The sequence below is a fragment of the Lipotes vexillifer genome, unplaced genomic scaffold (genome assembly GCF_000442215.2).
Source record: "Lipotes vexillifer unplaced genomic scaffold, Lipotes_vexillifer_v1.1 scaffold194, whole genome shotgun sequence".
In the NCBI taxonomy this organism is placed as follows: domain Eukaryota; kingdom Metazoa; phylum Chordata; class Mammalia; order Artiodactyla; family Lipotidae; genus Lipotes; species Lipotes vexillifer.
Genome location: NW_006771758.1, coordinates 1,828,058 through 1,855,690, shown reverse-complemented (window position 1 = coordinate 1,855,690; position 27,633 = coordinate 1,828,058). Strand labels below are relative to the sequence as shown.

At 44.7% G+C, this 27,633-nt stretch overlaps 2 protein-coding genes across 4 annotated transcripts in view; one reads left to right on the top strand and one right to left on the bottom strand.

The window, feature by feature from the left end:
• The window catches only part of CYFIP2 (cytoplasmic FMR1 interacting protein 2), a 133,714-nt gene that overhangs the window by 70,407 nt on the left and 35,674 nt on the right, over nucleotides 1-27,633 (top strand). For all 3 annotated transcript variants that reach the window (XM_007447124.1, XM_007447125.1, XM_007447126.1), the window contains 5 exons: nucleotides 4,329-4,448; nucleotides 11,068-11,267; nucleotides 12,130-12,217; nucleotides 25,330-25,473; nucleotides 27,005-27,095. In XM_007447124.1, the coding sequence (XP_007447186.1) occupies nucleotides 4,329-4,448; nucleotides 11,068-11,267; nucleotides 12,130-12,217; nucleotides 25,330-25,473; nucleotides 27,005-27,095 (643 nt within the window). The remainder of the gene's footprint in view (nucleotides 1-4,328; nucleotides 4,449-11,067; nucleotides 11,268-12,129; nucleotides 12,218-25,329; nucleotides 25,474-27,004; nucleotides 27,096-27,633) is intronic.
• FNDC9 (fibronectin type III domain containing 9) lies at nucleotides 14,467-15,150 on the bottom strand. Its single transcript, XM_007447123.1, has one exon. The coding sequence runs from the start codon at nucleotides 15,148-15,150 to the stop codon at nucleotides 14,467-14,469; it is 684 nt and encodes a 227-aa protein (XP_007447185.1).

Here is a 27,633-nt window from a genome sequence, read left to right as displayed (position 1 = left end):
GAATTGCATTGAATCTGTAGATTGCTTTGGGTATACAGCGATTTTCACAATGTTGATTCTTCCAATCCAAGAACATAGTATATCTTTCCATCTGTTTGTATAATCTTTAATTTCTTTCATCAGTGTCTTATAGTTTTCTGCATACAGGTCTTTTGTCTCCTTAGGTAGGCTTATTCCTAGATATTTTATTCTTTTTGTTGCAGTGGTGAATGGGAGTGTTTCCTTAATTTCTCTTTCAGATTTTTCATCATTAGTGTATAGGAATGCAAGAGGTATCTGTGCATTAATTTTGTATCCTGCAACTTTACCAAATTCATTGATTAGCTCTGGTAGTTTTCTGGTAGCATCTTTGGGATTCTCTAAGTATGGTATCATGTCATCGGCAAACAGTGACAGTTTTACTTCTTCTTTTCCGATTTGGATTCCTTTTATTTCTTTTTCTTCTCTGGTTGCTAAAACTTCCAAAACTATGTTGAATAGTAGTGTTGAAAGTGGGCAACCTTGTCCTATTCCTGATCTTAGTGGAAATGGTTTCAGTTTTTCACCATTGAGAATGATGTTGGCTGTGGGTTCGTCATATATGGCCTTTATTGTGTTGAGGTAAGTTCCCTCTATGGCTACTTTCTGGAGGGTTTTTATCATAAATGGGTGTTGAATTTTGTTGAAAGCTTTTTCTGCATCTATTGAGAAGATCATATGGTTTTTATCCTTCAGTTTGTTAATATGGTTTATCACATTGATTGATTTGTGTATATTGAAGAATCCTTGCATTCCTGGGATAAACCCCACTTGATCATGGTGTATGATCCTTTTAATGTGCTTTGGATTTTGTTCGCTAGTATTTTGTCGAGGATCTTTGCATCTATGTCCATCAGTGATATTGGCCTGTAGTTTTCTTTTTTTGTGACATCTTTGTCTGGTTTTGGTATCAGGGTGATGGTGGCCTCGTAGAATGAGTTTGGGAGTGTTCCTCCCTCTGCTATATTTTGGAAGAGTTTGAGAAGGATAGGTGTTAGCTCTTCTCTAAATGTTTGATAGAATTCACCTGTGAATCCATCTGGTCCTGGGCTTTTGTTTTTGGAAGATTTTTAATCACAGTTTCAACTTCAGTGCTTGTGATTGGTCTGTTTGTATTTTCTGTTTCTTCCTGATTCAGTCTCAGGAGGTTGTGCTTTTCTAAGAATTTGTCCATTTCTTCCAGGTTGTCCATTTTATTGGCATAGAGTTGCTTGTGGTAATCCCTCAGGATCCTTTGTATTTCTGCAGTGTCGGTTGTTACTTCTCCTTTTTCATTTCTAATTCTACTGATCTGAATCTTCTCCCTTTTTTTCTTGATGAGTCTGGCTATTGGTTTATCAATTTTGTTTATCTTCTCAAAGAACCACCTTTTAGTTTTATTGATCTTAGCTATTGTTTCCTTCATTTCTTTTTCATTTATTTCTGATCTGATCTTTATGATCTCTTTCCTTCTGCTAACTGGGGGTTTTTTGTTCTTCTTTCTCTAATTGCTTTAGGTGTAAGGTTAGGTTGTTTATTTGAGATGTTTCCTGTTTCTTGAGGTGGGATTGTATTGCTATAAACTTTCCTCTTAGAACTGCTTTTGCTGCATCCCGTAGGTTTTGGGTCATCGTGTTTAGATTGTCATTTCTTTCTAGGTATTTTTGATTTCCTCTTTGATTTCTTCAGTGATCTCTTGGTTATTTAGTAGTGTATTGTTTAGCCTCCATGTGTTTGTATTTTTCACAGATTTTTTTTCCTGTAATTGAAATTTAGGCTCATAGCATTGTGGTCGGAAGAGATACTTGATACGATTTCAATTTTCTTAAATTTACCAAGGCTTGATTTGTGACCCAAGATACAGTTTATCCTGGAGAATGTTCCATGAGCACTTGAGAAGAAAGTGTATTCTGTTGTTTTGGATGGAATGTCCTTTAAATATCAATTAAGTCCGTCTTGTTTAATGTATCATTTAAAGCTTGTGTTTCCTTATTTATTTTCATTTTGGATGCTCTGCCCATTGGTGAAAGTGGGATGTTAATGTCCCCTACTATGAACGTGTTACTGTCGATTTCCCCTTTTATGGCTGTTAGCATTTGCCTTATGTATTGAGGTGCTCCTATGTTGGGTGCATAAATATTTACAATTGTTATACCTTCTTCTTGGATTGATCCCTTGATCATTATGTAGTGTCCTTCTTTGTCTCTTGTGATAGTCTTTATTTTAAAGTCTGTTTTGTCTCATGTGAGCATTGCTACTCCAGCTTTCTTCTGATTTCCATTTGCATGGAATATCTGTTTCCATCCCCTCACTTTTAGTCTCTGTGTGTCCCTAGGTCTGAAGTGGGTCTCTTGTAGACAGCATATATATGGTCTTGTTTTTGTATCCATTCAGCCAGTCTGTGTCTTTTGGTTAGAGCATTTAATCCATTTACATTTAAGGATATTATCGATACGTATGCTCCTATTACCATTTTCTTAACTGTTTTGGGTTTTTTATTGTAGGTGTTTTCCTTCTCTTGTGTTTTCTGCCTAGAGAAGTTCCTTTAGTGTTTGTTGTAAAGCTGGTTTGGTGGCCCAGCACCACTTATTGAAGAGGCTGTCTTTTCTCCATTGTATGTTCTTGCCTCCTTTGTTGTAAATTAGGTGCCCCTATGTGCGTGGGTTTATCTCTGGGCATTCTATCTTGTAGCTTTAATCTAATTTTCTGTTTTTGTGCCAGTACCATACTGTCTTGATTACTGTAGCTTTGTGGTACCGTTTGAAGTTGGGGAGCCTGTTTCCTCCAACTCCGTTTTTCTTTCTCAAGATTTCTTTGGCTCTTTGGGGTCTTTTATGTTTCCATATCAATTGTAAAATTTTTTGTTCTACTTCTGTGAAGAATGCCATTGGTAGTTTGATAGGGATTGCATTGAATCTGTAGATTGCTTTGGGTAGTCTAATCATTTTCACCATATTGATTCTTCCAGTCCAAGAACATGGTATATTTCTCCATCTGTTTATGTCATCACTGTTTTATAGTTTTCTGAGTACATGTCTTTCGCCTCCTGAGGCAGGTTTATTCCTAGGTATTTTACTCTTTTTGTTGCAGTGGTAAATGGGAATGTTTCCTTAATTTCTCTTTCTGATTCTTCATTGTTGGTCTATAGGAATGCCAGAGATTTCTGTGCATTCATTTTGTATCCTGCAACCTTACCAAATTCGTTGATTAGCACTAGTAGTTTTCTGGTGGCATCTTTAGGATTTTCTGTGTATAGTATCATGTCATCGGCAAACAGTGACAGTTTTACTTCTTCTTTTCCAATTTGGATTCCTTTTATTTCTTTTTCTTCTCCGACTGCTCAAAACTATATTGAATAAGAGGGGTGAGAGTGGACATCCTTGTCTTGTTCCTGATTTTAGTGGAAATGCTTTCAGTTTTTCACCATTGAGTATGATGCTTGCTGTGGGTTTGTCATATATGGCCTTTATTATGTTGAGGTACGTTCCCTCTATGCCCATTTTCTGGAGAGTTTTTATCATAAATGGGTATTGAATTTTGTCAAAAGCTTTTTCTGCATCTATTGAGGTGATCATATGTTTTTTATTCCTCAATTTGTTAATGAGGTGTATCACATTGATTGATTTGCGTATATTGAAGAATCCTTGCATCCCTGGGATAAATCACAGTTGATCATGGTGTATGAGCCTTTTAATGTGCTGTTGGATTCTGTTTGCTGGTATTTTGTTCAGGATTTTGACATCTGTGTTTATCAAAGAATAACACAGTAAACACACAGATATACTTTGTAGCCAGATTCATGATTATTCATGTTTTAACCACATTTTATTCACTTTCTTTTTCTCATATATGTGTTTTTTCTCTCTCATAAATATAGTAAGTATAGTTTAAATATATGTTTATAATATATATAATTTAAAAAACATATTTATATATAAATATTAGGTTGACCAAAATGTTTGTAACATCCTATGGAAAAATACCAAATGAACTTTTTGGCCAACCCACTATAATAAAATATATATTTTAATATACATACTTTTTTCTTAGCCAGTGAGCGTAAGTTGGAGACATATGACACTTTACTGCTGATACCTCAGCGTGTATCTCCTAAGAACAAGGACATTCTTTCATCATCCAAATAGAATTATCATACTCAGGAAATTTAATAATACTATTTTCTTCATAGAGTCCCTATTTGTCCTGGCCATGTTGTTTATAATTTTACTACAATTTCCTATCAGTGCATTGCATTTAGTTGTCATGTGCCTGTGCAAACAAACCATAAGTAACCTTGTATCTCTCCCTCTGTCTCTCTCTCTTCTATGCAGCTGTTGGGTAGATCAATTGACTTGAACAGACTCATTACCCAGCGCATCTCTGCCGCCATGTATAAATCCTTGGACCAGGCCATCAGCCGCTTTGAGAGTGAGGACCTGACCTCCATCGTGGTAAGAGATGGGGGCCTTTGTGAGTTCTGCTCTGGGACTCCTCAGACTAGAAGCCTCATTGGGAGTTGTTGTTAGCCTGGTACTGAGCTAGTTACAGAGAAGCAATGGGTCTCTTTCTCATCTGAATGAGACGGGAAAAAAAAAAAGATTTAAAAAGAATAAGAATAATCTTACCTTCCTGGTTGCCTAGAGAATGGGAGTGGAGGGGGGATCTTGAAATCTCTAGAAATGGCCAGCCCTGGGGCGCAGCTGCTTGTCCTTTAGGATTCTACAGCTCTGTAAAGTAGCTGGGTGGTCCTAACAAACTAGGGAAGGTTACACAGCAGCGTCAGCTTCGTGGGTGTGCAGTAGTATAGAGCCCACAGAGGCTCTTGACTGGTTTAATGCTCTGCTGTCACCATCTTGGAATTCTTAATCATTTTCTAACAAGGGTCCCCACATTTTCATTTTGTGCTGGGACTTGCAAATTATATAGTTGTTCCTGATGCACAAGCATGGGACAGGCCTGCTACCTTCTTTTATTAATCAGCAATTTGAACTACTCTCTGCTAATTCTTTCCAAGAATTAGAATAACTTGATTGATCAGTCTTTCGGTGAATCAAAGGAAGCTTTTAACGCTTCAAAAGCAGATGAGTAGAAGGAATGAGAGAAGTAGAAAATCACCATTAGAACACCACAGTAGTAATGGTTGCAGGCAGGATCCAGTAACAGATGCTAAAATTAGCGGGCTGAACTTTGCGAAGAGTATTTTATGATTCTTCTTATTATGAGGTTTCTAGAATAGTGAGGTTTATAGAGACAGAAAGTACAATGGTGTTTGCCAAGGAATAGGGAATTAGTGCTTAATGGGTACAGAGGTTCAGTTGGGGAGATTAAGAAGTTCTGGAGGTGGATGGTAGTGATGGTGGCACAACAATATGAATGTATCTAACCCTAATTTAAAAAGGGTTAAAATGGTAAATTTTATGTTATCTGTATTTCACCAAAGTTTTAAAATTACTCAAAAATTTAAAAAATACTTAGAGAAGAAAAAGCATTCTTACATAGTCTCGAATTATCTCCTTCAAGATATTTATTAATTGCAAAGGGAAGAATACTAATTTTACAGTGGGGAAATCTAGCAGACACCATCTTTTTTTTCTTTTTTTTTTTTTTTTTTTTGCAGAATACTTGTTATTGTATTTGTGTTTTCTCTTTTTTTTAACATCTTTATTGGAGTAAATTGCTTTATAATGTTGTGTTAGTTTCTGCTGTATAACAAAGTGAATCAGCTATATGTATACATATATCCCCATAACCCCTCCCTCTTACGTCTCCCTCCCACCCTCCCTGTCCCACTGCTCTAGGTGGTCACAAAGCACCGAGCTGATCTCTCTATGCTATGCAGCTGCTATCCACTAGCTATCTGTTTTACATTTGGTAGTGTATATATGTCCATGCCACTCTCTCACTTCGTCCCAGCTTACCCCTCCCCCTCCCCGTGTCCTTAAGTCCACTCTCTACGTCTGTGTCTTTATTCCTGTTCTGCCCCTAGGTTCTTCAGAACCTTTTTTCTTTTTTTTTTTAGATTCCATATATATGTGTTAGCATATGGTATTTGTTTTTCTCTTTCTGACTTACTTCACTCTGTATGACAGACTCAAGGTCCGTCCACCTCACTACAAATAACTCAATTTTGTTTCTTTTTATGGCTGAGTAATATTCCATTGTATATATGTGCCACCTCTTCTTTATCCATTCATAGCAGACACCATCTTAACCAAGCATGAAAGGTTAATATCACCAGAAATAAGGTATATTCATGTATCCCCTGATATATATGCCTAATGCAAAATGCATAATCTCAATCTAATCATGAGAATATATCAGATAAACCCAAATCACATGGCGTTCAAAAATGAACAATTCGGGCTTCCCTGGTGGCGCAGTGGTTAAGAATCCGCCTGCCGATGCAGGGGACACAGGTTTGTGCCCCAGTCCGGGAAGATCCCACATGCCGCAGAGCGGCTAGGCCCGTGAGCCGTGGCCGCTGAGCCTGCGCGTCCGGAGCCTGTGCTCCGCGATGGGAGAGGCCACAGCGGTGAGAGGCCCGCGTACCAAAAAAAAAAAAAAAAAAAAAAAAAAATTAACAATGCTTTTCAAAAGCATCCAGATCATAAAAGATGAAGAGATGCTGAAATCTGTTAGAGATTGGAAAAGGCTAAGGAGACATGACAACTCAGTGCATTGTGGGATTCTGGATTGAACCGTAAAATGGAAAAAAAAAATGGTGAAATTTGAATAAGTTCTGTCATTTAGTTCATAGAATTGTACCAATGTTAGTTTCCTACTTTAGGTAACTTATGTAAGAGGTTAACATTGGAGAAACTGGGTCAGGAATACGCAGGAAGTCTGCAGTTTTCACAGCTTTTCTGTAAGTCAGAAATTATTTCAAAATAAAAAGGGTTTTTTTTTTTTAATGGACAAAGTGGTTTTTTAAAAAAGGACTGGGACTTCCCTGGTGGTGCAGTGGTTAAGAATCTGCCTGCCAATGCAGGGGACATGGGTTCGATCCCTGTTCCAGGAAGATCCCACGTGCCACGGAGCAACTAAGCCTGTGCGCCGCAACTACTGAAGCCCGCATGCCTAGGAATAAGAGAAGCCACCGCAACAAGAGAAACCACCGCAATGAGAAGCCTGCGCACCACAGCAAAATGTAGCCCCCCCCACTTACCCCAAGTAGAAAACGCCCGCGCAGCAACAAAGACCCAATGCAGCCAAAAAAATAAGTTTAAAATAAATTAAATAAAAGAAGAAAGAAAGAAAGAAAGAAAAAGGGACTAAGAACTAGGACTCTAGCATCAGAAAGACCTTGGGGTCCCAGTCCTGGCCCCACCACTTAACTAGCTGGGTGATCTTGGGTGAGTTGCTTATCTTACACTGCAAGCCTGTAGTACAATGGAGGAAATATTAGAATCTACCTCATAGACTTGTCAAAAGGGTGAAATGAGATACTGCCAGGAAAGAGCTTTGCATAGTTCCTTGCCCTTAATGAAAATAGCTTATGAAGAAAGAGAGGAACATAGAAATTTTGAGCTACAAATGAGGTGCTCTCAGGGTAGATTCTCACAAGCATTTCCAAGAGAACTTGACCCAACTGCCCACCAAAGTACTGGGTCACTGACTTTGAGACACTATGATATAGCACAAGTTCTTCTGGGAGATCTACTTTAAGAAATATTTTTCTTTGCCAAATGTTAGCAGTGATTATCTCCAAAAGGTGGGATTTTTGTTTTTATCTTCTTTGTTTATCTGTATCTTTTAGTTTTCCAGTAATGAATGAGCATATCTTATGGAAAAACTGGTTTTGGGTTGTGTGTGGGTATCTATGGCCTCTTCCCAGCCCTTGAAAGGCACTTTTAGCTGTGAACAAAATCAAACCAAACAGTGAAAGCCTGTGTTTGTCAGGTGAGGGCAACATCCCCCAGGAGAGTAGCCACTTCCCATGAAGCCCATGAAGAGGAGAGCCCAAGGATGCTCTGTCCTGTAGGGTTAGGAGGCCCCCACTGCCTTGGCTGAGAAGCCTTCTGCCCCTTCTGAGAAACAAAGCAAGGGATCTGTTCCCCTCATCCCTTCTCTCCACCTTAGAAGCTGCGTCCTGAGATAGGGGAGTGGGTGGCTAGATGCCCAGTTGGGAGGGTTGCAGAGATTTCATCGGTCGGTGGCCCTAATCATACGCAGCTGAGCAAGTAGATTCTCGGAGGGATCTGATGCCAAAGTTGAGAGCTGGCAGCCTGCAGGCTGTGTTTTGTTTAGGCTGTGAAGCATATTTGAAATTTGGAGGCAACACTTAACACTTGGAAGAATTCGAATAAAACTGCAGAAGCTCTGGCAACCTCAGACCAGCCTTCCCAGATAGCACCAATTGCCTAGAAATGACTAGACTTTCCCATCGGCTGGGCTGGGCTCTCCTGGGTTTGCCGCAGGCCCTGTGGCACGATTCATTCATGGGATGACCTACCAGGCCTTGCTGTGCCTGAGTTTGAGACCCCTATCCTCCTGGCCCGCCTGGACCACAGAGCTGGTTTAACGGCCAAGTGCGGCTGACGCTCACGTTTTCCGGTTCCCGTGGAAAAGCCCTTTCCGCTACTTTACAGAAGTTGCCCGTTTGGGTGTTTTGTTTCCCCAGTGCTGCTTCTCTGTGTTGCCCCCCAGTAAACCGGCTTTAGTATAGAGAGCTGATGTCCTCTCAGAAGGCACCTAGACCACCCCTGTGGCCTTCTAAACCTCTGTGCCTTGATGCACTGAGCCCTGCATCCCTCAGGCAAGTGCCCTCTTCTGATTGAAAGGCTGGAAGTACACGGCTGATGCAAAACACAGTTTGCATTACATAATAAAGAGTCCTGGGGCTTGGCGGAAGGAGTGGACCTACATTTCCAGCACCCCCATATCAGCGGAGTTGAGCACTCTCTCCTTCAGTCTCTGATGCACATCTGTGAGACCGTTAAAATCACAGAACATTAGACACAGAAATTGTTCAATCCCAGTTTCTCATCTTGTAGCTCTCTTCATGGTAACAGGGCACCTCCATGTGCTAAGGGACTCAGTGATCTTAGAAATAAAATCATGCACATTCATTGCATTTATTTACGTATTTACTTACTTACTTTTACTTACTTACTTACCCACCCTAAGTGAATAGGAACAAAAATGCCATCCAGCTAGCTAGGCCCCAAGAAATTGGAAGCAGACAGCTGGTTCTGTATTTCCACCCTTCATTTACTTCAAGGTGCACAGTGACTGGAAACTTATTCTTCCAGCTACCATTCCAGAATTGCAATCCAGATTCTGGCCTCCTTTCAAGAGATGGCAAGATCTGCCATCACTAAGCCCCATTCCGACGTAGTAACAAATCATCAGATGGCGTAAAGTAGCCGCTCCACCTTTATCTGGCAGCGGCTCTCCAATTTGCCACAGACAGCTCAGCCCGGGGCTCCCTCCTCCCGCTGCTTGTCTCACTTACCTGCAGCCAGTTAAGGTTGCTTCGATACAGTATTTTGCCCCCGATTTAGAGCCACAGAATCTGAGTTTCAGAGAGACGAAGCTCCAAGATTGGAAGCGTGGTCTGGGCCTACCACACTCTGGACCCCAACCAGAGTCAGAGGGTTCTTGTGGCTGATGAGAATAAAATTGAATCTCTGGTGTGAGGCCACCTCCTATGACTGTAGACAACTGGGCTCCAAGGCCCAGCTTTTATAGCTGGCTCTCTGACCATCCCACCTCCTGGCCACACTCTGGGGAACTGCCTTTGCCGAGGTTCTTTTAGCTTTTATGTTGTAAAGCCATCTTTGCTTTTCAAAGGGCTTTCTCAGTCATTGCTTCTTTATTCCAGGCAGCTGTGTCACAGGGGCCAAACACACGTGACTTGGAGTCGCAAGACCTGGGATCACATCCTAAGCCCTGTTCTGTATTCACTCTATGACCCTGAGCGAGTTACTTCACCCTCTGAGCCTCGGTTTTCCCCTCTATGAAACAGGGGCAGTCATACCCATCTCAAAAGATGGCTTAACCACTATAGTATAGGAGTGTCCTAGAGCATCACAGAGATGCTTTCTGCACAGGACTGTGCTTTGATTCTCTTTGATAGCAATACAGCAAGGAACTAAAGCCAGCCCAAAGGATTTTATCCTTTTTACTTCCTAGCAAGTGCAGTGACCTGCTCTGTCCAGATATTATCCACTCTGTTCCTGTTCTCTGCCTGAAGGTTGGATTCCAAATGACCAGGGCCCACAGCTCATGCACGTCCTTCATCCATAGCTTGCAGCCAAACCTTTGCCAACATGTGTAACCAAACCCTGTGTGACTGAGGGGCACAGGAGGAGTCCAGATGAGGGAACGTTCTGCCCGCAGCTGTTTTTTAAATTTCTATAGTATACAACTGTTAAGAATGTGAACTTTGGAGTCCAGCTTCCTGGATTTGAAGCCAAGTTACTGCACTTCTTAAAGCCTAGTTTCTATATGTATACAGCAAGAACAGCCATCATGCTGACCTTATAGGGGTTTTTGAGCATGAAGTGAGTTAACACATATAAAGTGCTTAGAATACTGCTTGGCATGTATTAGACTGAACCATAAAAAATTACTAACATTGAATGGTGTTTGACCTAAAAAACAGTAGTTTCACATGGTCCAACCTAATTGTAAGTACTTAGTAGGTGGTAGCTCTTTTGATTGCTTTCTGCAGGGTGGAGACAGCCTCTGGTGATGGATGGATGCTCACAACTTTCTTTTACTTTACTTGCAACTCAGAGGGACAAGCTTTTTCCTTACTAACCTAGAAACTGGAGAGCAAGTAGTCATGCTTTTCTACCCAGTGGGGTGCAGACAAGGGATTTGCACATGGTCTGTGGTCCCCTTCTGTGGGCAGGCACGCAGCCTCCCTGGGCATGGTCTGGTACTTCCTTCACTCAGAAGAAGGGAACGTCGCATACTACCGTAAGCGGTCCTAGTCCCATGCTGGCCGTTATAAAGTTGTCTGAGGGGCCCTCACCTGCATGAAAGGCATCTTTCAGATAATGGTGTCTGCGTGCCAGGCGCGTGTGTGAGTCCTCAGCAGCCACGGGCTCTCTCTCTGGGCAGGAGCTGGAGTGGCTGCTGGAGATCAATCGGCTCACACACCGGCTGCTCTGTAAGCACATGACCCTGGACAGCTTCGATGCCATGTTCCGGGAGGCCAATCACAACGTGTCTGCCCCCTACGGCCGCATCACCCTGCACGTCTTCTGGGAGCTGAACTTCGACTTCCTCCCCAACTACTGCTACAATGGGTCCACCAACCGGTAAGGGAGTCTCTGTGCAAAGCAGAGTCGGGGTGGCGGTAGAAGCAGCCAGCTGTCTCCTCCAGACAAGCCCTCTCAGTGTCATCGGGGCCTGGCTCACGGCCAGCGTAGAATAAATATGTGCCAGAGTCACGGAAGGGTCTGGGAGGAAACCACACACTTAGCAAGATGGACTTCCGGTTCTCTAAAGATTTGGGACTTTCAATCCTCTTGTGCAGAGATCTGCACACTCCAGCCCACGAGGCACCTCCAGTTGCCAGCTCTTTTTGTTCAGCCTGTGAGCTAAGAATGGTATTGATATTTTGAGACGGCTAGGGAAAAAATCCAAAGAATTATAACTTGGTGACAAGTAGAAATTATTTGAAATTCACAAAGTTTTATTGGAACTCTGGCATCCATGCTCACTCATTTACTGTTTATGAGCATGTTTATGGGTGCTCCTATGCTACAGCAGAGTTGAGTAGTTATGACAGAGACCATCTGGCTGGCAAAGCGGAACGTATTTGCTATCTGGGCCTTTATAGAAAGAGTTTGCAGCACTCTACTCTTGAGGAAACCAAACTGAGGGTGGAGGTTCCAAGCCCTGGAGAAGGCTGTTTTCAGGCCCACCCTGTTCTCGACTTTCTTGACCACTGAGCATCTGCAAGCCCAGAGTCGAGCCTGTGAACCTGGACTACAGTGTTCCCATCTATGAAGAGGAGACAGGAGTTAAACGGGAGTCTGTCAGAAGTACCTGTATAGGCCACAGCCTAAGAAACAGTGTGGTTGCGCCTGATCAGGAAGGGCTCCCGCTATATCAAGTCCCGTGAAGAATAATATTAGGACCCGGTTAACTCCTGCCCCATCTCTTTTCTTCTACTAGTTTTGTCCGAACTGCCATTCCTTTCACCCAAGAACCGCAAAGAGATAAACCCGCCAACGTCCAGCCTTATTACCTCTATGGGTCCAAGGTGAGTGGTCTTGCCTGTGTCCTACTACTAAGAGGACTAGTGAGCAAAAGCAGACAGAAGAGTGTTCCTCAAATCAGAAAAGCAGCAAAAGCATATGGAGATACAGAGGCAGCAGTGAAATCCAGGCAGAAACAACTGCAAGTAGATTCATCTTTATTTGTTCACAACTAGCAGGGGTGAGGGTGAGCGCAGACCTGGTGGGGCTGGATTCTGGGCAGGAACAGTCTGGGGAGGACTTTATGAGGCAAGCAGGGAAATAGGCGTGTGGGTCTCCTTGTCTCGGCGTCCCATCTCCTCCTGTTCTCGGTTGATTCATTGTGGTATCATCCTGCGATTCTGGGATTTTGTGCTCCGCGAAGATGAGGGATTTGCAGATAGGAAGCAGTTGGGAAGGTGGAGTTTTGAAGGAAATCCCAGATGGCCGGAGTTAGAGCTGAGAGCTCTCCTCCTGTCTCCTTGCTACTTTGTTCACACACTAACAAAGCTTCCCAGGTGGCGCCTGTTCTGGACTTTCAGTCCTCTGCCATTCGTTAAACAGACATTCCTTAAGCCCCCACCGTAGGCCAGATGCTGGGCAGGTTCCCCATGCTGGGGATTTAGCAGAGGTTGAAGCAGACGCATCTCCACCCTCCTCCAGCTCCATTTCCACGCCCGGGGTGGGCACTGGGGAACACCCTTCACAAAGTCTTACCATCACCGTGACATTTGTAGGAGATCGTTTCTTACCCTGCGGGCTTGTGTGGGAGAACACCACAGAAAGGGTGCAGTAGCTCAACAACAACGGCAAAAAAGCCAAGATTTTTGTGTGTGTGATGGATGAAAAATGGCCACCTTTGACCCCATTTTCACAAAGTAAGCACAGATGGACTTAGAAGAAGAAGTGACTGGATAAATATAGCATGGTTAGAAAAGGTGCTTCTCTAGGTCGGGAGCCCTAGATTGGGAGGTGTGAGGAACCAAGATGAGTGCCCTTCACTTGGGCCTGTATGTGGGGCTTAGAAAGTCTTAGGATGATGCTGAGAGAGTACAGGTGTCTTCTCCAGAGCAGCCAGTCTGGTCAAGGCAACTCTCTCAAATCAGGGAACCCTTACAGACAGCACTGTAGACAGTCACAGTCATGGCATGAATTAACAGTCACTCACAAAGTAACTCCCTTTGCAATACTCTTTCAAACCTTGCTGATTATACCAAGGAGCAAGTCTTATGTTGGTGCTAATATGTGTTTAATACCTTTCCAAGGACTGCTAATCTCCCTTTTTTTTTTTTTTCTTTTTGGCGGTACGCGGGCCTCTCACCGCTGTGGCCTCTCCCGTTGCGGAGCGCAGGCTCCGGACACGCAGGCTCAGCGGCCATGGCTCACGGGCCCAGCCGCTCCACAGCATGTGGGATCTTCCCGTACCGGGGCACGAACCCGTGTCCCCTGCATTGGCAGGCGGACTCTCAACCACTGCACCACCAGGGGAGCCCTAATCTCCCTTTTGATCAGAGATGAGAGAGCAGGCCCTGAGCTCAGAGTCCTTAGTAGGCAGTAGTATCCAAGTCAAATTTAGTATTGTTTTGTTTTCATTCTATTTATTATGTATCTTCCCTTCTATTTATAGCAGGAGGGTGCTGGTTTTTCATTGGGGGAGTAGCATAAGCCTATGTTTTAAAATAAGGTTAAAAATGAGTCAATTTAAAGAAAAGGTATTGTTAATAATCGTAAAGATAGTCTGTGGTTTAAAAAAAGGTGAAGATGGGGTACAAAGTGGTGTGTGATTGGCTGAAAGTTGGAAAACACTCTAGAGCAAGGCTTCTCACATCTTTCCAAAATAATCCCCCCTCAACAGCAGAGAAGACTGGACGTTTGCCTCAGCTGACTGAAAGCATAACCCAAGAGCCCATCTTCAACTCAAAAATTTTCTGGAAGTTTTGTGTTTTATTTAAGTCATGCAGATTTCACTTTCTATACCATAATATATTCATGGTTGTTTTAATATTGAAATGCTTTTAATTCCTAACTGAGCCCCCCTACCCTAGATGGACACTCCTAAGAGATGCCGTGTTCCTCCCTTTGCACACCAGGGGGTTATATGTTTTCCAGGTAGAGAAGCTTTGCCAAAGGGCATTCATCCAACCAGGTGGTCCATGTGTCAGAGCTCTGACATTTGAGGGGAGGCGAATGGGTAGTCTACAGACGTGTTTTTACCGGAGACCTGCTGCGTGGAGGGCTTTAAGCTACCTGATGTGGGCTGCCTCCCCTCCACCTCTCACTCCCCAAAATGAGGCAGTGCAGCAGGATGAACACCGCCCTCCATCTGCAGGGCACCCACGTCAGGGGCATCCTGTTCGGCTGCTGCGGCTGCAGCTTCTGGTTCCGCGTCAGCTCCGGAGTTCTTGCGTGGCACTTCCACCAGGGGGAGCCCCTGCAGGTCTTCCTCCCCCTGACCCAGACCCGGGGCCTCCTCTGGCCATCTCACCAGGCCATTGGCTTCCTCCATGAGGCCGGCTCTGTAAGACCATCGAGGCTCATGGCAACGGATACACCAGAACTGGAGGCAGATGAAGGCTAAGACTGCCGTGAAGCAGGCCAGCAGAATGGCCATCAGCACCCAAAGGGAGATCTGGGGGTCCACCAGGGAACTTCCAGCAGCCAGTGGACTCTTATCCAGGGTGTGGAACATGGTGCAGTAGTGCCTGTAGGGGAAGAGGATCTTCTTGCAGCTGATGCACAGGAAGTAGAGAGTGGAAGGGGTGAGGTGTTCCAGCACCACGGAGCTGATTGTTCGAGGCACCTTCTCCTCGTGGTGGAAGCTGTAGCGAAGATAGCCAGAGAAGATGCTGTTCCAATTGGGCCTATACATAATATGGTAATAGTCCTCCAGGCAGGGCTCCGAGGACGACCAGGAAATGACGGCTCCCGTATAAGAAACGTTCCCAACCTCGATGTTCATCTCGATTCTGAAACCAGAATCAAAGTGAAGAGTGTCATCTCCTCATTTAAGTGTTTATTTATGATAATCATAGCCACCATTCATTGAGCATTCGAGATGGGGACTAATATTGACCCCGATTTACAGACAAAGAGATGGAGGCCAAGAGGTGACAATGCTCAGCTAGGCATAGCCGAGAAATGGCAGAACCACAGTTCAAATCAGGGTTGTCTCATGCCAAAGCAGGGGGCCATCAGGCCCAAAAGAGATGCACACACATCCCCCAGCCTCATCCTGCCGTGGCTCAGATTCTTTAAATACAACATTGTTCCCAAACCTTAAAAAAAGAAGGGGGAAAAAAGGCAATGAAAGGAAAAATCAGCACAGCCTCAGAGTCCCCACGTTAGTCACCAAGGGTCTGTGACCTCCAGGTCAGGCAGTTGTTTCACCTAAAATTTCCCTCTGGAACTCCTATTTCTGCCCCAAGTGCTGTGAGCTCATTCATCTAGAACATTCTGGCCACTGTGTCTTTTAGCCTCCAAGTGCTGTTGCCCGTAGCCAGAGGAGATTTGCATCATCACTCAGCGGCAGCTGATTTCTCCCCAAAGCCTCTGCTCATGTTTTGTCCATTCGTTAGCTTTCTTCAAAGCCGAATTACTCAGAAAATTAGTTTCACAGGTCAAGACAATCAGCTCCGAATACCAGCATGACTGCTACTGTTTGATACTGCTGGTTCTGTGACTGTCAATGATGGTAATAACCAGCAATAGTGAGCAGTTGCTATGTCACAGGTCACTAGAAGCTCAGCATATAAGAGTAAATATCCTTTGTTCATCACACCCTCTGAACTAGATTCCCATTCTACAGATGAGCAATCTGAGAGGAGCAATCAGCTAACAAGACCCAAAGCCACGTAACCCACTGGATTTACAAAGACAAGGCTGCCGGGTTTAGTCGTAGAAGGTTATTGCAAAATGCGGTGCTGGTACCAAGACTGGGTTTTGCTGCTTTTCCTGACACGTGAAATGAGCCCTCTCCAGATTGCTAGCCCTCTCGCTTTGCTAAAAGTGCGCCATCTTCAAGCTTTTTCGTTTCTTTTTAATTCTATGTGTTTGAGAGATATTGTTCTCCGCTACTGAATTTCCCCTGAGCTAAAATTCAGAGACAGCCAGAGTCAACCTGTGTATGTTCACGGATAGATCTCACCCAGCTCAGTTCTCTGCCCCTCCTCTCTCACACGAAATGCAGAAGGTTTCATTTCAGATTGCAATGACAGAGTAAAAAACAGTCGATCAGATTTTAACCTGAATTGGACATTAAGCCACACTGATTGCGATTACGAGCTGCTTTCTCTCCTCCCTGCTTCCCTCCAACCACCTGTGTTCGTGCCCGTGCTCCTAGAGGAAGTGAGCTACAGGAAGATGCTCAGCAGTGAATGATTTTTCAGGCCTTGTTTTTCTTCTCTATGGATGACAATGAACTAAAATGCTCAGGAAGGGGAGTTCCTTTCCGTTTGGCTGGAAATTTTCTCCCAGAAAAATGGGGGATGAAAGGGACAAGGCAGGTGTGCTCAGATCCCTCCAGCGAGAGACTTTGCAGAAGACATTGAGTATCTGCGCTCCCTCCATGGGTCTCCTTCTCATACCCACCCGTCCACCCCGCCACACCCCTATAAATAGGGACCACAATGAAAAGAGCTTAATTCATTACTTACGATACAGAGGCAATAGCCCTCGTAAACCCATCAGGAGTGATCAGGAATGCTGTTTCTTGTCATGAATCTCTTCTCCTGTTTGCCTCACATCTGTGCTGGCTGTCTTTGCAGACTGAGTTTTCTACAGCAGACATGTTGAAGAGCTTTCTGTCAAGATGCAGCATTCACAGCTTTCATGACTAAATGTCTCCCATTATTTATTTTTCTTCCACTGCTTCTGTTTTTAAATCCCCCCTATTTTTAGCTGTTCGTATTGCCATTGCCTGGCCCTCCTCCAAGCAGTGTGAAAGGAAAAGCCATTTCCATTTCCAAGAAGAGCCATTTGTGTCCCTTACCTGATGCTCACAGTGGATCCGGTTAGAACACAGCCCTCAGAGGCAGAGTGGACCAAAGCTGAAGGATGTTGCCTTCTCCCTCCTCTGCTCTGGGCTCTACTTGATGTCTCTCTCACCACTGTGTGAGTAATTCCACTGTCGCCCCCAACGCTCGCGTTATTCATTTCTTCAGATCAGTATCATTCACCATGGCAACCAGCAGGCATCTGTACGCACGATGTTTCAGGGACCAGTCTGGAAAGGCTTTTGCCCAGTGAAAGGAGCTCTCATTCCTTTGGCCAGAAAAAAAAGGCAAACAGTCCCCTGCACACTGATCCTCAGAGTGGTACTAATTCTTCAAAGTCTCCTAAATTGTGTCTCTAATAAGCTAGTTATCATATTTTTCCCCATCTAGACCTTCTTTGGACAATGGTTGCAAATGCAAAGCTGCCGTTCTTGTTTTCCCACAAGTAAAACAGTAATTACATCCTCATCCCCTCCCACCCCACTGCCACCCCACTTCCTTACCCACCTCTACACCCTCTTCTTTCTTTATTCTTGCCTCCTGTGGCATTACCTAGTTGTGTGCCACTGGCCAAGACACTTTTATTCTCTGATCCTCAGTTCCATCATCTGTAAAGCTGATCGCTTGGGCTAGATCAGGATGTCAGGTAGAAAACATGAGTGCTACCCTCCTGCCCAGGGCTGAACCCATGTGAGGCTTGCTGAACCGCCAGGACACTCATACTGAGTTGGTTTGAGCATTCCCCACCCCTACCCCTCACCAAATTCAGGTCCACCCAGAACCTCAGAATGTGACCTTAGTTGGAGGTAGGGACTTTGTGAATTTAATTAGGTAAGGATCTGGAAATGTTATCATCCTGGATTTAGGGGGAGCCCTAAATCCAATGACTGGTGTCTTTATAAGAGAAAGGAGAGGGATGTTTATACACAGAGAGATGCAAAGGGTAGAAGCCATGTGAAGACAGAAGCAGAGATTGGAGTGATGCTGCCATAAGCCAAGGACTGCCAGGGACCTGCAGGAGCTGGAAGATGCAAGGAAGGATTCTCTCCTAGAGCCTTTGGAGGGAGCGTGGCCCTTCCAGCACCTTGATTTCAGGCCTCTAGAACTGTGAGAGATTCGAATGTTTGAAGCCTCCATGTTTGTGGTAATTTGTTACAGCAGCCCTAGCTCTGATGGATTTAGACCTGAATCATATAACACAAATTAGGCATTTTTAAAAGTCATCTTTTTTCTTCTTGGTTCTTGGCCAAAGTATCCAAGTGGACCCATGAAGGTCTCCTTTTGATTCACATCAGTGATAATCAAAAAGTTATAAAGAGTTGCCCGGTGAGTCACAGACCCTCCCCGGGCCAAGGGTCTCTGTGAGGTGTGGGGTCTCGGAATGCCCGGTGTCCCTCAATTAGACACTTGCTCTGTGCTTCCCTCCCGTGGCATTCAGTTTTCCCAGGGCGTCTGTCTAGAATCTGCTGTAATGCATGCTAATGGCGACTCCCTGCAGAGCATGAAAGTGTCCTCTCCACAGAAAGGCCAATGCCATAGTTTGCAGATGCCTTTTGAAAAGGTTATTTTGAGGGGAATAAAAATACCAGCGTTAGGGGGCCTGTGGTGTGACGAGATGGAGCTCAAGCCTTTGCCACTGAAAACAAGAATTTATTTTTAATGCTCCTGGATGCCATTTTTCACCCTGAGCTTTTTATTTGAGAAGTTGAGACACTTGCAGGATGTAAGGCCTAGAAGTCCTCTTGGTTCGCAGATCCTGAGAGAAGGGATGGCTTTCCTCAGGCCAGGTGACTGATTAGTGGCAGAGCCAGGAGTGGAACCCGGGTCCCTGCCTCCAAGTCCAGGGCTTATCCTGCTCCTTTGGGCCATCACCATTCCCCAGCAGCACCCAGAGAAGCCAGTGGGCCCTTGTAGATGAGACGGATCATCTGGGGACACTTGGCTCAGGAGATCGCACCCCAGCCAGGCTCACTGTCTTCACCTTCAGGCAGGACTCTTCTGCAGTCACCTGAGTGGCAGCCCCTTCACCTGTCAGGCCAGGTGGTCTCTGGTTGGTTTACACCAGTAGTAAATCATTGCCAGAGGAAACCAGCCAAGAGCGGGATCCCTGCTCCCTCCCCGAAGGTGGCAGTGAAGGGACAGTGAGAGAGCATACCTTGATCCCAAAGCTGATTGGCACCCAGGGGCTGGAGTCCCCAGGCTAGGTTCAAATCCTGACTCTGTGGTCTTGGACAAATTTTCTGACTTCCCTAGGCCTTGGTTAACTCTTCTGTAAAAGGCAAATATCAGTACTACCCACCTGATAATGTTGTAGCAGTGAGACGAACCCATCTCAGTAGTGCTGAGCTTAGGAATAGTAGCCATTATTATTAAGAAGAAAATGTCCGTGGGTCAGAGCCATTTCCTGAGTTGGTCATAGCTTCATCCAGAGGCTGTAATGGACAGGGTTTGCACTCTGCATGATGCTTCCTTCCTTTTTTCTCCCCTTAAAACAGCTTTATTTTTTTTTTTAATGTACATGCTCGTCATACATAAAGAGTATCAGAAAGTTCAAAGACAGCAGTCAAAATCCTATGACTCAGAAATAACCACTGAGAACATTTCAGTGCATGAGAAAATGTGTTTTCTCATTTCACCCATGGGGACTTCTTTGAGGTAGGCCGTCTTATCACCATGGTACAAAGGGAGAAACTGAGGCTCAGAGGGATTAAGTAACTTGACCAGTATCACAAAGCTAGGCTGTGGCAGAGCAGGGCCCTACGCTGAGGTCTGTCGGTCCAGAGCCCAAGCTCCTAGCCAGCCTCCTTGATGCACTGCCGTTCTACTGGGTCGACCTTCAGTCATAGGTGGTCAGCAGCAGCTCTTTGCCTTGTGGTTGACTTGTCAGAGAGCTAGAGGCAGGACTTCACAATTTGGTGGATTCCAGGGTGATAGGAACAGCCAAGGAATTAAAAGACCTCAGAGGAAACACCCAGCCACCTGAAGGTAGCCAGCAGAAGCAGGAAAAAAACATCAACTACCTTTGGAGAAATTCAGTCAGCAAGTGTTTCCTCTTCCGGAGTTTGGAGTCCAAGTACCCCTGCCTAAGAGCTCTGTCACTTAGGGTTAGGGGTAACATTAAATGTAAAAAGCCTTTAGCAACTGGTCTAGTAACCGAAATTAGTATATGAGTGGAAACTTTAAAAATATCTCTACGTAATTAACTTGTAGAGCGTCTATCATAAAACAGCCTTGCAAGTGATGTAGATTGTGGCACAAATTATTCCTTAAATTATACCAATAACTTCCCAATAATGTTTTGGTCTTTAGAGATTGTGGGTTTGGCCTTTTGTTTAGTGTCATCATCGGTATCTAAACATTGCCCTAGTGCGAGCCTTGATTCGACCTCAGGGGAATTCATCATACACACCCGGACTTCCCTGGTGTCCAGTGGTTAAGACTCTGCGCTTCCAATGCAAGGGGCACGGGTTCAATCCCTGGTCAGGGAGCTAAGATCCCACACGTCTCACGGTGCGGCCAGAAAACACACACCAGGAAAACACACACACACGCACACGCACACACACACACACACACACACACACACACACACACACACACACTGTTTCGCCTTTAAAAAAATGTGCATCTGTGTCACACATTAATAATATGCTCCAGTTCCTGAATCAGGATGATTTCTTGAGATCTCATAAAGGTATCTATTTTGTGCAGGATCGATTTAACCAAGCTTGATTTTAAGTGAGACATCCTAAACAGGGTACATAATTAGTTTCAAAAGGCAGACATTGATTGTAGCCTGAGTCAGCTAGCAGGATTGGTTCAGTATAAGAGATTTGTAGCAAGTTTCCAATGTCTCAAGTCATGTTGCATTCCTGTTTTTCTTTGCCAAACCTCAGAAAATGCCCCGGCTCCCACATTCCCACATTTTCTCAATAGGGCCCAGCCTCCTATTGAGCCAGCAGGTCAGATGGGTGCCCTGCGTGGGTGTGTGTGCATGTACTTTGCAGCATGTGTATGTGTTTCCTCCTGCATGGGTGTGTTGTGTTTTTGGTGGGGGGAGTTGGGGAATAAGGGGAGCTTGCTCACTTAGAAGGAGGATTTGAATTCTGCTCATTTCATGCTGGTCCTTCCTAAGCTTGGGCCATCAACTGAGGCCTGAATGGTCCAGACCAGAATCCAAGACTGATGGAGGAATGTCAACAAGAGTCCTCCTATGTGCATTGAGCGGGTCTGTAAGGGGGATTTTTTTTTTAAGCCCTGTGTGTGATACAGCAAATCCACAATTATTCTTCTCTGCCTAGAACTGGGGAGAGCTGCTGAACAGTTTCCACCTACCCAAATATATTTTGCTTTGTGCTTGCCAGGAAGTGCTAAGGGAGACTTATATTAGAAATTCCTTGGGTGGGAGTGGGGGTTAAGAAGACCGCTAAGAAAGATGAGCGCCCGGAGGACCACACTGGAGCTTGCACCTCAGAGGGGAGTTGATAACACATTTATTCCAACCCTCTGTTCCAGGCAGGTCTCCCTTCCAACACCCCTATGTCACGTGTCTCCGTCCTTACCCAGCACAGTCTGTTGTTGGACAGCTCCTATTTTTATAAAGTTCTAAATATTGAGCAAAATCTGCATTTTGGGGTATGTTCCATCAGCTGGTCCCAGCTCTGCCCTCTGTCACATCACTGTGTAGGATACACCGTGTTGTATGAAATTGTACCCCACAGATGTACTGTCCACATTCAGGGGATCATGACTATAGCCAAAGCTGCTGGGGGAAATTTGACGAGGAAGCTGTATTTTCATAGTCTTTACTTACCAAATTACCAAAACGAAGGAATATGAAGGGCTGTTATTTCAGTGGGTGCTTCCAGCGTGCCAGGCACCATGCTAAGTGCTGTATGTATGTCATCTCATTTAAACCTCCAACAACCCTACAGGAGTTGGTCTTATTATCTTTACTTATGGAAGACCAAGGCTAAGAGAGTTTAATTTGCTCAAGATCATCTAGCTAGTAAATTGATGGAACTGGAATTTGAAATCAGGTGTGCCCACCCCAGTAAATAACTCTGGACTCGGATGAAGCAAGAAAATAAGTCAGAGAATCATACAGGGGGAAGACAGTAGCTGATTGCTTTTTGTCCCCTCCAGGGATATCCATTGAAAGCTCCCTGCTGCTCAAAAGTTCCTTTCACAGGATATTTGAAAGAAGACTGAACATGCCCAGAGCTTTACTGGGTTCAGAGGAGAGGCTGCAGCACCTGGTGTGGGTGGGGAGTGAGGAGGCAGCTCTCTTGGGGGACAAGTCCATGAGGGGTGCCTTGGGCTGTGAGCACAGCCCAATCATCCTTCTTACATGCCTGTGCAGGCTTAAGCTGCATCCCTCTTAGGGAAGAAATTCAAATCATGTTTTTTTATCTTTGAAAGCAAATGTTGGGAAATAAATTAGGCTATGATATAGCCCAGTGGGCTTTTTAATTTACTTTTGTTATTGACGTATAATCATAAGCAATAAAATGCACTGTCCTAGTTCAGGCTGCTATAACAAGAATACAGTAACTAGGTGGCTTAAACAGCAATGATCTCTCACAGTTCTAGAGGGTGGGAAGTCCAGGATCAAGTTGCCAGCAGATCCAGTGTCTGTTGAGAGCCTACTTCCTGGTTTGCAGACAGCCTTCTTCTCATCGTATCCCACGTAATGGAGAAAAGAGAGACGTAGAGCTCTCTCATGTGTCTTCCTACAAGGGCACTAATCCCATTGATGAGTACTCCACCCTCATGACTTAATTACCTCCCAAAGGTCCCACCTCCCAATACCATCACAATAGGGGTTAAGATTTCAACCTAAGAATTTGGGAGGGACACAACCTTTCAGTCAATAACATGCACAGATCTTAAGTGTACATATACTTTCATGAATTTTGAAAAATGTATACATGTCTGTAGTCAAGAACCCAGTCAACATGTAGGGCATTTCCATCATCTAGAAAGTTCTCTCATGCCCCTTTCTAGTCACTCTCCTTCCCTGACCAGAGGTAAGCCATGGTGTATCTGGTGTTTGTTTTATACCCACCTCATCCTTGGAGAGGAAACAGGAGACTACAGAGTGGGCCTTTGATTACAGGGCCAGAACTAAGATGCACTCACTTGGGAGGGTGAGCACCTTGTACCACGTGTGCCCTAGCGCCACCTCACTCACCTCTCCCTGGTCCCATCCCTGTTTGGCAGGGTGGCCTGTTACAGAGACAGTAAAATGGTTGGCTCCATACACAGAAAATTACATGGGCTGGCCCCATGGTTGACTAAATCAAACTCAGCGATTCATATAGTCCAGGATTTGCTGACCATCAACTCAGTGAACATCATGCTTTTAATCAGTTATATTTTCCCTCCTTACATAAACCACTGCTGCCCTGTAACATTTAGAAATCTTTAGTAACTACCTGCAAGGGATCCCTCCCCCAGGCTCAGACAAAATTTTGCTGTGACAGCACACCAGTGTTGAGTGCAGAACGCTGCTTTCTCACATTCCAGGCCTCCCCATAGATAGGCATTAGCTTACCAAGAGAACTATTATTCAACCTACTAGATGAGTAGGTGTTCTGATTCCTCACGAATTCTTGTTATTAGTGGGCACTCTAATTGTGTTCCTCGTTTATCCTCATTATCCAAGGGTACTATAATTGTGATGCTTGTTTTGTAAAGTTTAGAATAATTCGTGTAGAGTAAAGCGTACTTGATGCAAAACCTAGACTGAACATAATTAAATCTTCCCTTGATGGCTCCAGAGTTGAGAATCTTCCAGAGCTCCAAAAACATCATTACAGTTCCTATTTAATTCATGTAGGATTTCTAATTAGCCAGCTTATAGAGAATTTCAGCTAATAGAATATCAGATGTGGTCTTTCCACATTTGCATGTTCTGTGTACAAGATTTTTACAATTCCCGATAGGAAAACTATACTCAGAACTAAGGTTAGAAGTGAAGTTTTTTCTTTAAAAAAAAAGGTTATGGTTTACCTAATAATTCAGCTTCCAAAGTTCACCATTGTAGGTAGAGGTTAGGAACATGGCCTTTGGAATCACAGCCACCTGGGTTCAGATAAGGGCTCAGTTACCTATGAACTGTGTGACCTTGCGTAAGCTACTTACCACCCTGAGCCTCAGTTCCCTCGTCTGTGAATTAGGGCCAAGAATTGTATGGATCACGGATCACATACATTGGTTGTGTGGATTAAATGAAAATGCACTTGGAGGGCATCATGAAGTCTCGCATGAGGTGCTCCGTAAGTGGCAGCATTTCAAAACAAAGTCAATGATAACCTTAGTGTATCACCAGCTAGGTGAGACCAATTCAGAGCCCTTTATTTTGGCCCTGTATTCTCAGACAGAAAGATCTTAAAGAGATTCCACTAATTCAGCGATGGTGTCTCATGGGGTCCAGAGGATAATGAAGGTGGCCCCCAACCAGCACCCAATCAGAGCAACTCTGCTTCTGTCTGTTTCATTTACTTGTTTCCGTGGCATCTTTTTTGTTTTAATTGCTAATCGAAAAGCTACAGAACCACTGTTGTAATCCAACCCCCTTATTTCACAGATGAAGAAACTGAGGCTCAAAAGGCCAATGTGATTTTCCCATGCACTCATCAGGGGTCTCCTGCCTCCCAGGCCTCTTGGTCCCCAAGACTCCTCCCTGTGATAGATGGAGGCGCCTCAGAGTAGAAAGAAGGCAATGTTGAATCAGCTGTTGAGTTCTCACATGGTCTTTCCAGCCAGTTCCTAGTATTGAAAATGCCCCTAGAGAAAGGGAGTCATTTGTTTTACCCTCATCCCATAGCTCAGTTGTGAAAGTCCTGGTTTGTGTGTGGACAGTTGTGGGTAGCATGAGTCCTATTAAAAACGTTTACCTGGAGGCCCTTTCTCCTCTTCTGTTAGGGAACTGCTGCCCCATCTGATGACCTTCACTCGATCCTGTGGTCACTGACCACCATTCTCTATGAGCAGGTTGCAAAATGTATTCATAGGGGTCCCCAGTGAGAGAACAAGGATATCAAGTTTCTATCCTTTCTATGATTGAAACACCTCCTGCCAGGACTCCCAGAGTGTCCATTCAGTTCTCCGCCACTGACTTGGCCACATCCTCTGTTTTCCAGCCTCTCAACATTGCCTACAGCCACATCTACAGCTCCTATAGGAACTTCGTGGGACCCCCTCATTTCAAGACCATCTGCAGACTCCTGGGTTACCAGGGCATCGCTGTGGTCATGGAGGAACTGCTGAAGATCGTCAAGAGCTTGGTAAGGAAGGGGGCCTGGGACGGGCCAGCAGGGTTGAGAGGAATGAGGCTTGCTTTCACTTTTTACCTGGCCTGGAAAATCAAGTCACAGGCTCTTCGGCTCTGTCTATAGGAATCACCCAGGGAATCCTTTGCCCTTATCCCCTGATTCCTCTTACCTATCACTCTATAACATTTCAGTGCATCTTCTGACCTGTGGCTTTGCCTCTCCTTTTCTGACGCTGAGCTCACTCCCAGTACTTACTAACTGAACTCAGCAATCTTGATTTTGACTTTAAGGCCTACTAATGACTGCTCATACTCATCTCCTGTGCTGCATTATCTAATTTGAGCTTGACAAATCCATGACACATGTGCTGCCATTTTCCCTCCCATGCCCATGGCAGATATCTCTAATAAATCACCATGCTTCTCCCCCTTGGAATTTCTTGATGACTGGTGCTACCAATACTCCACTGGCCTCGAGGGAATTCCATAGACCTTTGCCACCATTCTATGTCCACCCCAAGTATGGCCATCTGAACCTTCATTTAATTCCCCAGGACACTGCAGCAAGACTGAAACATTTCAACAAATTTTCTTAAAAGTTTGAGATGAAAAAAGAGAACTAGATTAATGTATATCCATGTCAGGAATAGCAAACAGGATTCACCTCTTAACTGCAGTCCTCTGGTAGCAGCTGTGTATAACCAGGGATTGTTCCAGGTTGTGAAGCTAAATTTAAGAAGGAAGATGTGGTAATTGATTAACGGTGTCTGCCTGGGACACAGGAGGGATGAATGTGCCATGAATTTTCCATGCTTAAATTAGATATTGTCTCAGTCTTCATAGCTCCCTGGCCCCATTTCATTTTAGATCTTAGTTTGGATCTCATGTAAGGACTCCAACCCCAGAAGGGACCCCATGCCTAGAAATTGCCCTCCTTGAAGTCTATAAGCCCAAGGGAGCACTGAGAGCATTTCCTTTTCTGTCTTACAAAGGCCAATGTTTCCTTACAAAGGGCAAGGAGGCTGACCTCCACCTTTGGGAGAGAGCCTGCCTCTCCTCTCAGGGAGCACTGCCCTACTGTCTTAAGCAGCTAGGGCTGCTGTGACAAATATACCATTTGGCTTCATCGACATATGTTTATTGTCCACAGTTCTGGAGGCTGGAAGTCCAAGATCACAGTGGCAACATGTGAGGACCGTCTTCCTACTTCACAGCCAGCTGGCTTCTCCTGTGTCCTCACATGGCAGAGCGAGAGAGATGTCTCTCTCTCCCTTCTCTTCTTATAAGGGCATTAATCCCATCATGGGGACTCCACCCTCATGACCTAATTACTTCCCAAAGGCCCCATCTCCAGATACCATCACACTGGGGATTAGGGTTTCAACATATGAATTTGGGGGGAATACAAATATTCAGTCCATAGCACTTACCCACGGGTCTCAACAGAACCTCCATAGGCCCCAGTAGCCCAGCGTTCAGCCCCAAGATGCACATATGCAGCAGCGGTAGATTATTTCACTCATCTTGTACTCTTCTTTTGTCAGCTCCAAGGGACCATTCTCCAATATGTGAAAACACTGATCGAGGTCATGCCCAAGATATGCCGCCTGCCCCGGCATGAGTACGGCTCCCCAGGTTGGTGACCAGGGGAACCAGGGGTGGGGTGTGGTGATAGGACAGTAGTCCAGACCCATCCCACTGTGGAAGGAGAGTCTGGCCATCTACCTTGAAGTATTTGCTTCTCTAACATGGCAGCAAGCTGTCAGAGCACTGGGTTTGCACCCTACCTCTGCCACTGAATCACCTTGGACCATTTTTAATCCCCCTGAGTAATAGTATCATCTTCCATCAGTGAAAGTAACTGATGCCCACTGGGCCTGCTTCACAGCACTGCCCGGAAGCTGGAAGAGGTCCACAAATGAGAGAACAGTTAAATCATGAAGAGCGAGGTATAGCTGTAAAGGTCTTCCTTAGCTCAGCACGTCTACATTCCTTCCTCCATATGTGTCTATTTGAAAGAGGCCGGTGCCCCAGGTGTGGCATAAAGTGACATTTCTAAGGTAAGTCAGGAAATAGTAGTTTTTGCCACTCCACCTCTGCGCAGAGAAATAAGTCTTTCCTTTCCTAATAGTGAGGGCACATGGACTGAATTTAGGGCCTGAGGGGTAGGGAA

Coding starts and splice junctions, on each gene's coding strand:
- FNDC9 (XM_007447123.1), bottom strand. CDS start 15,150: ATGAACATCGAGGTTGGGAACGTTTCTTATACGGGAGCCGTCATTTCC.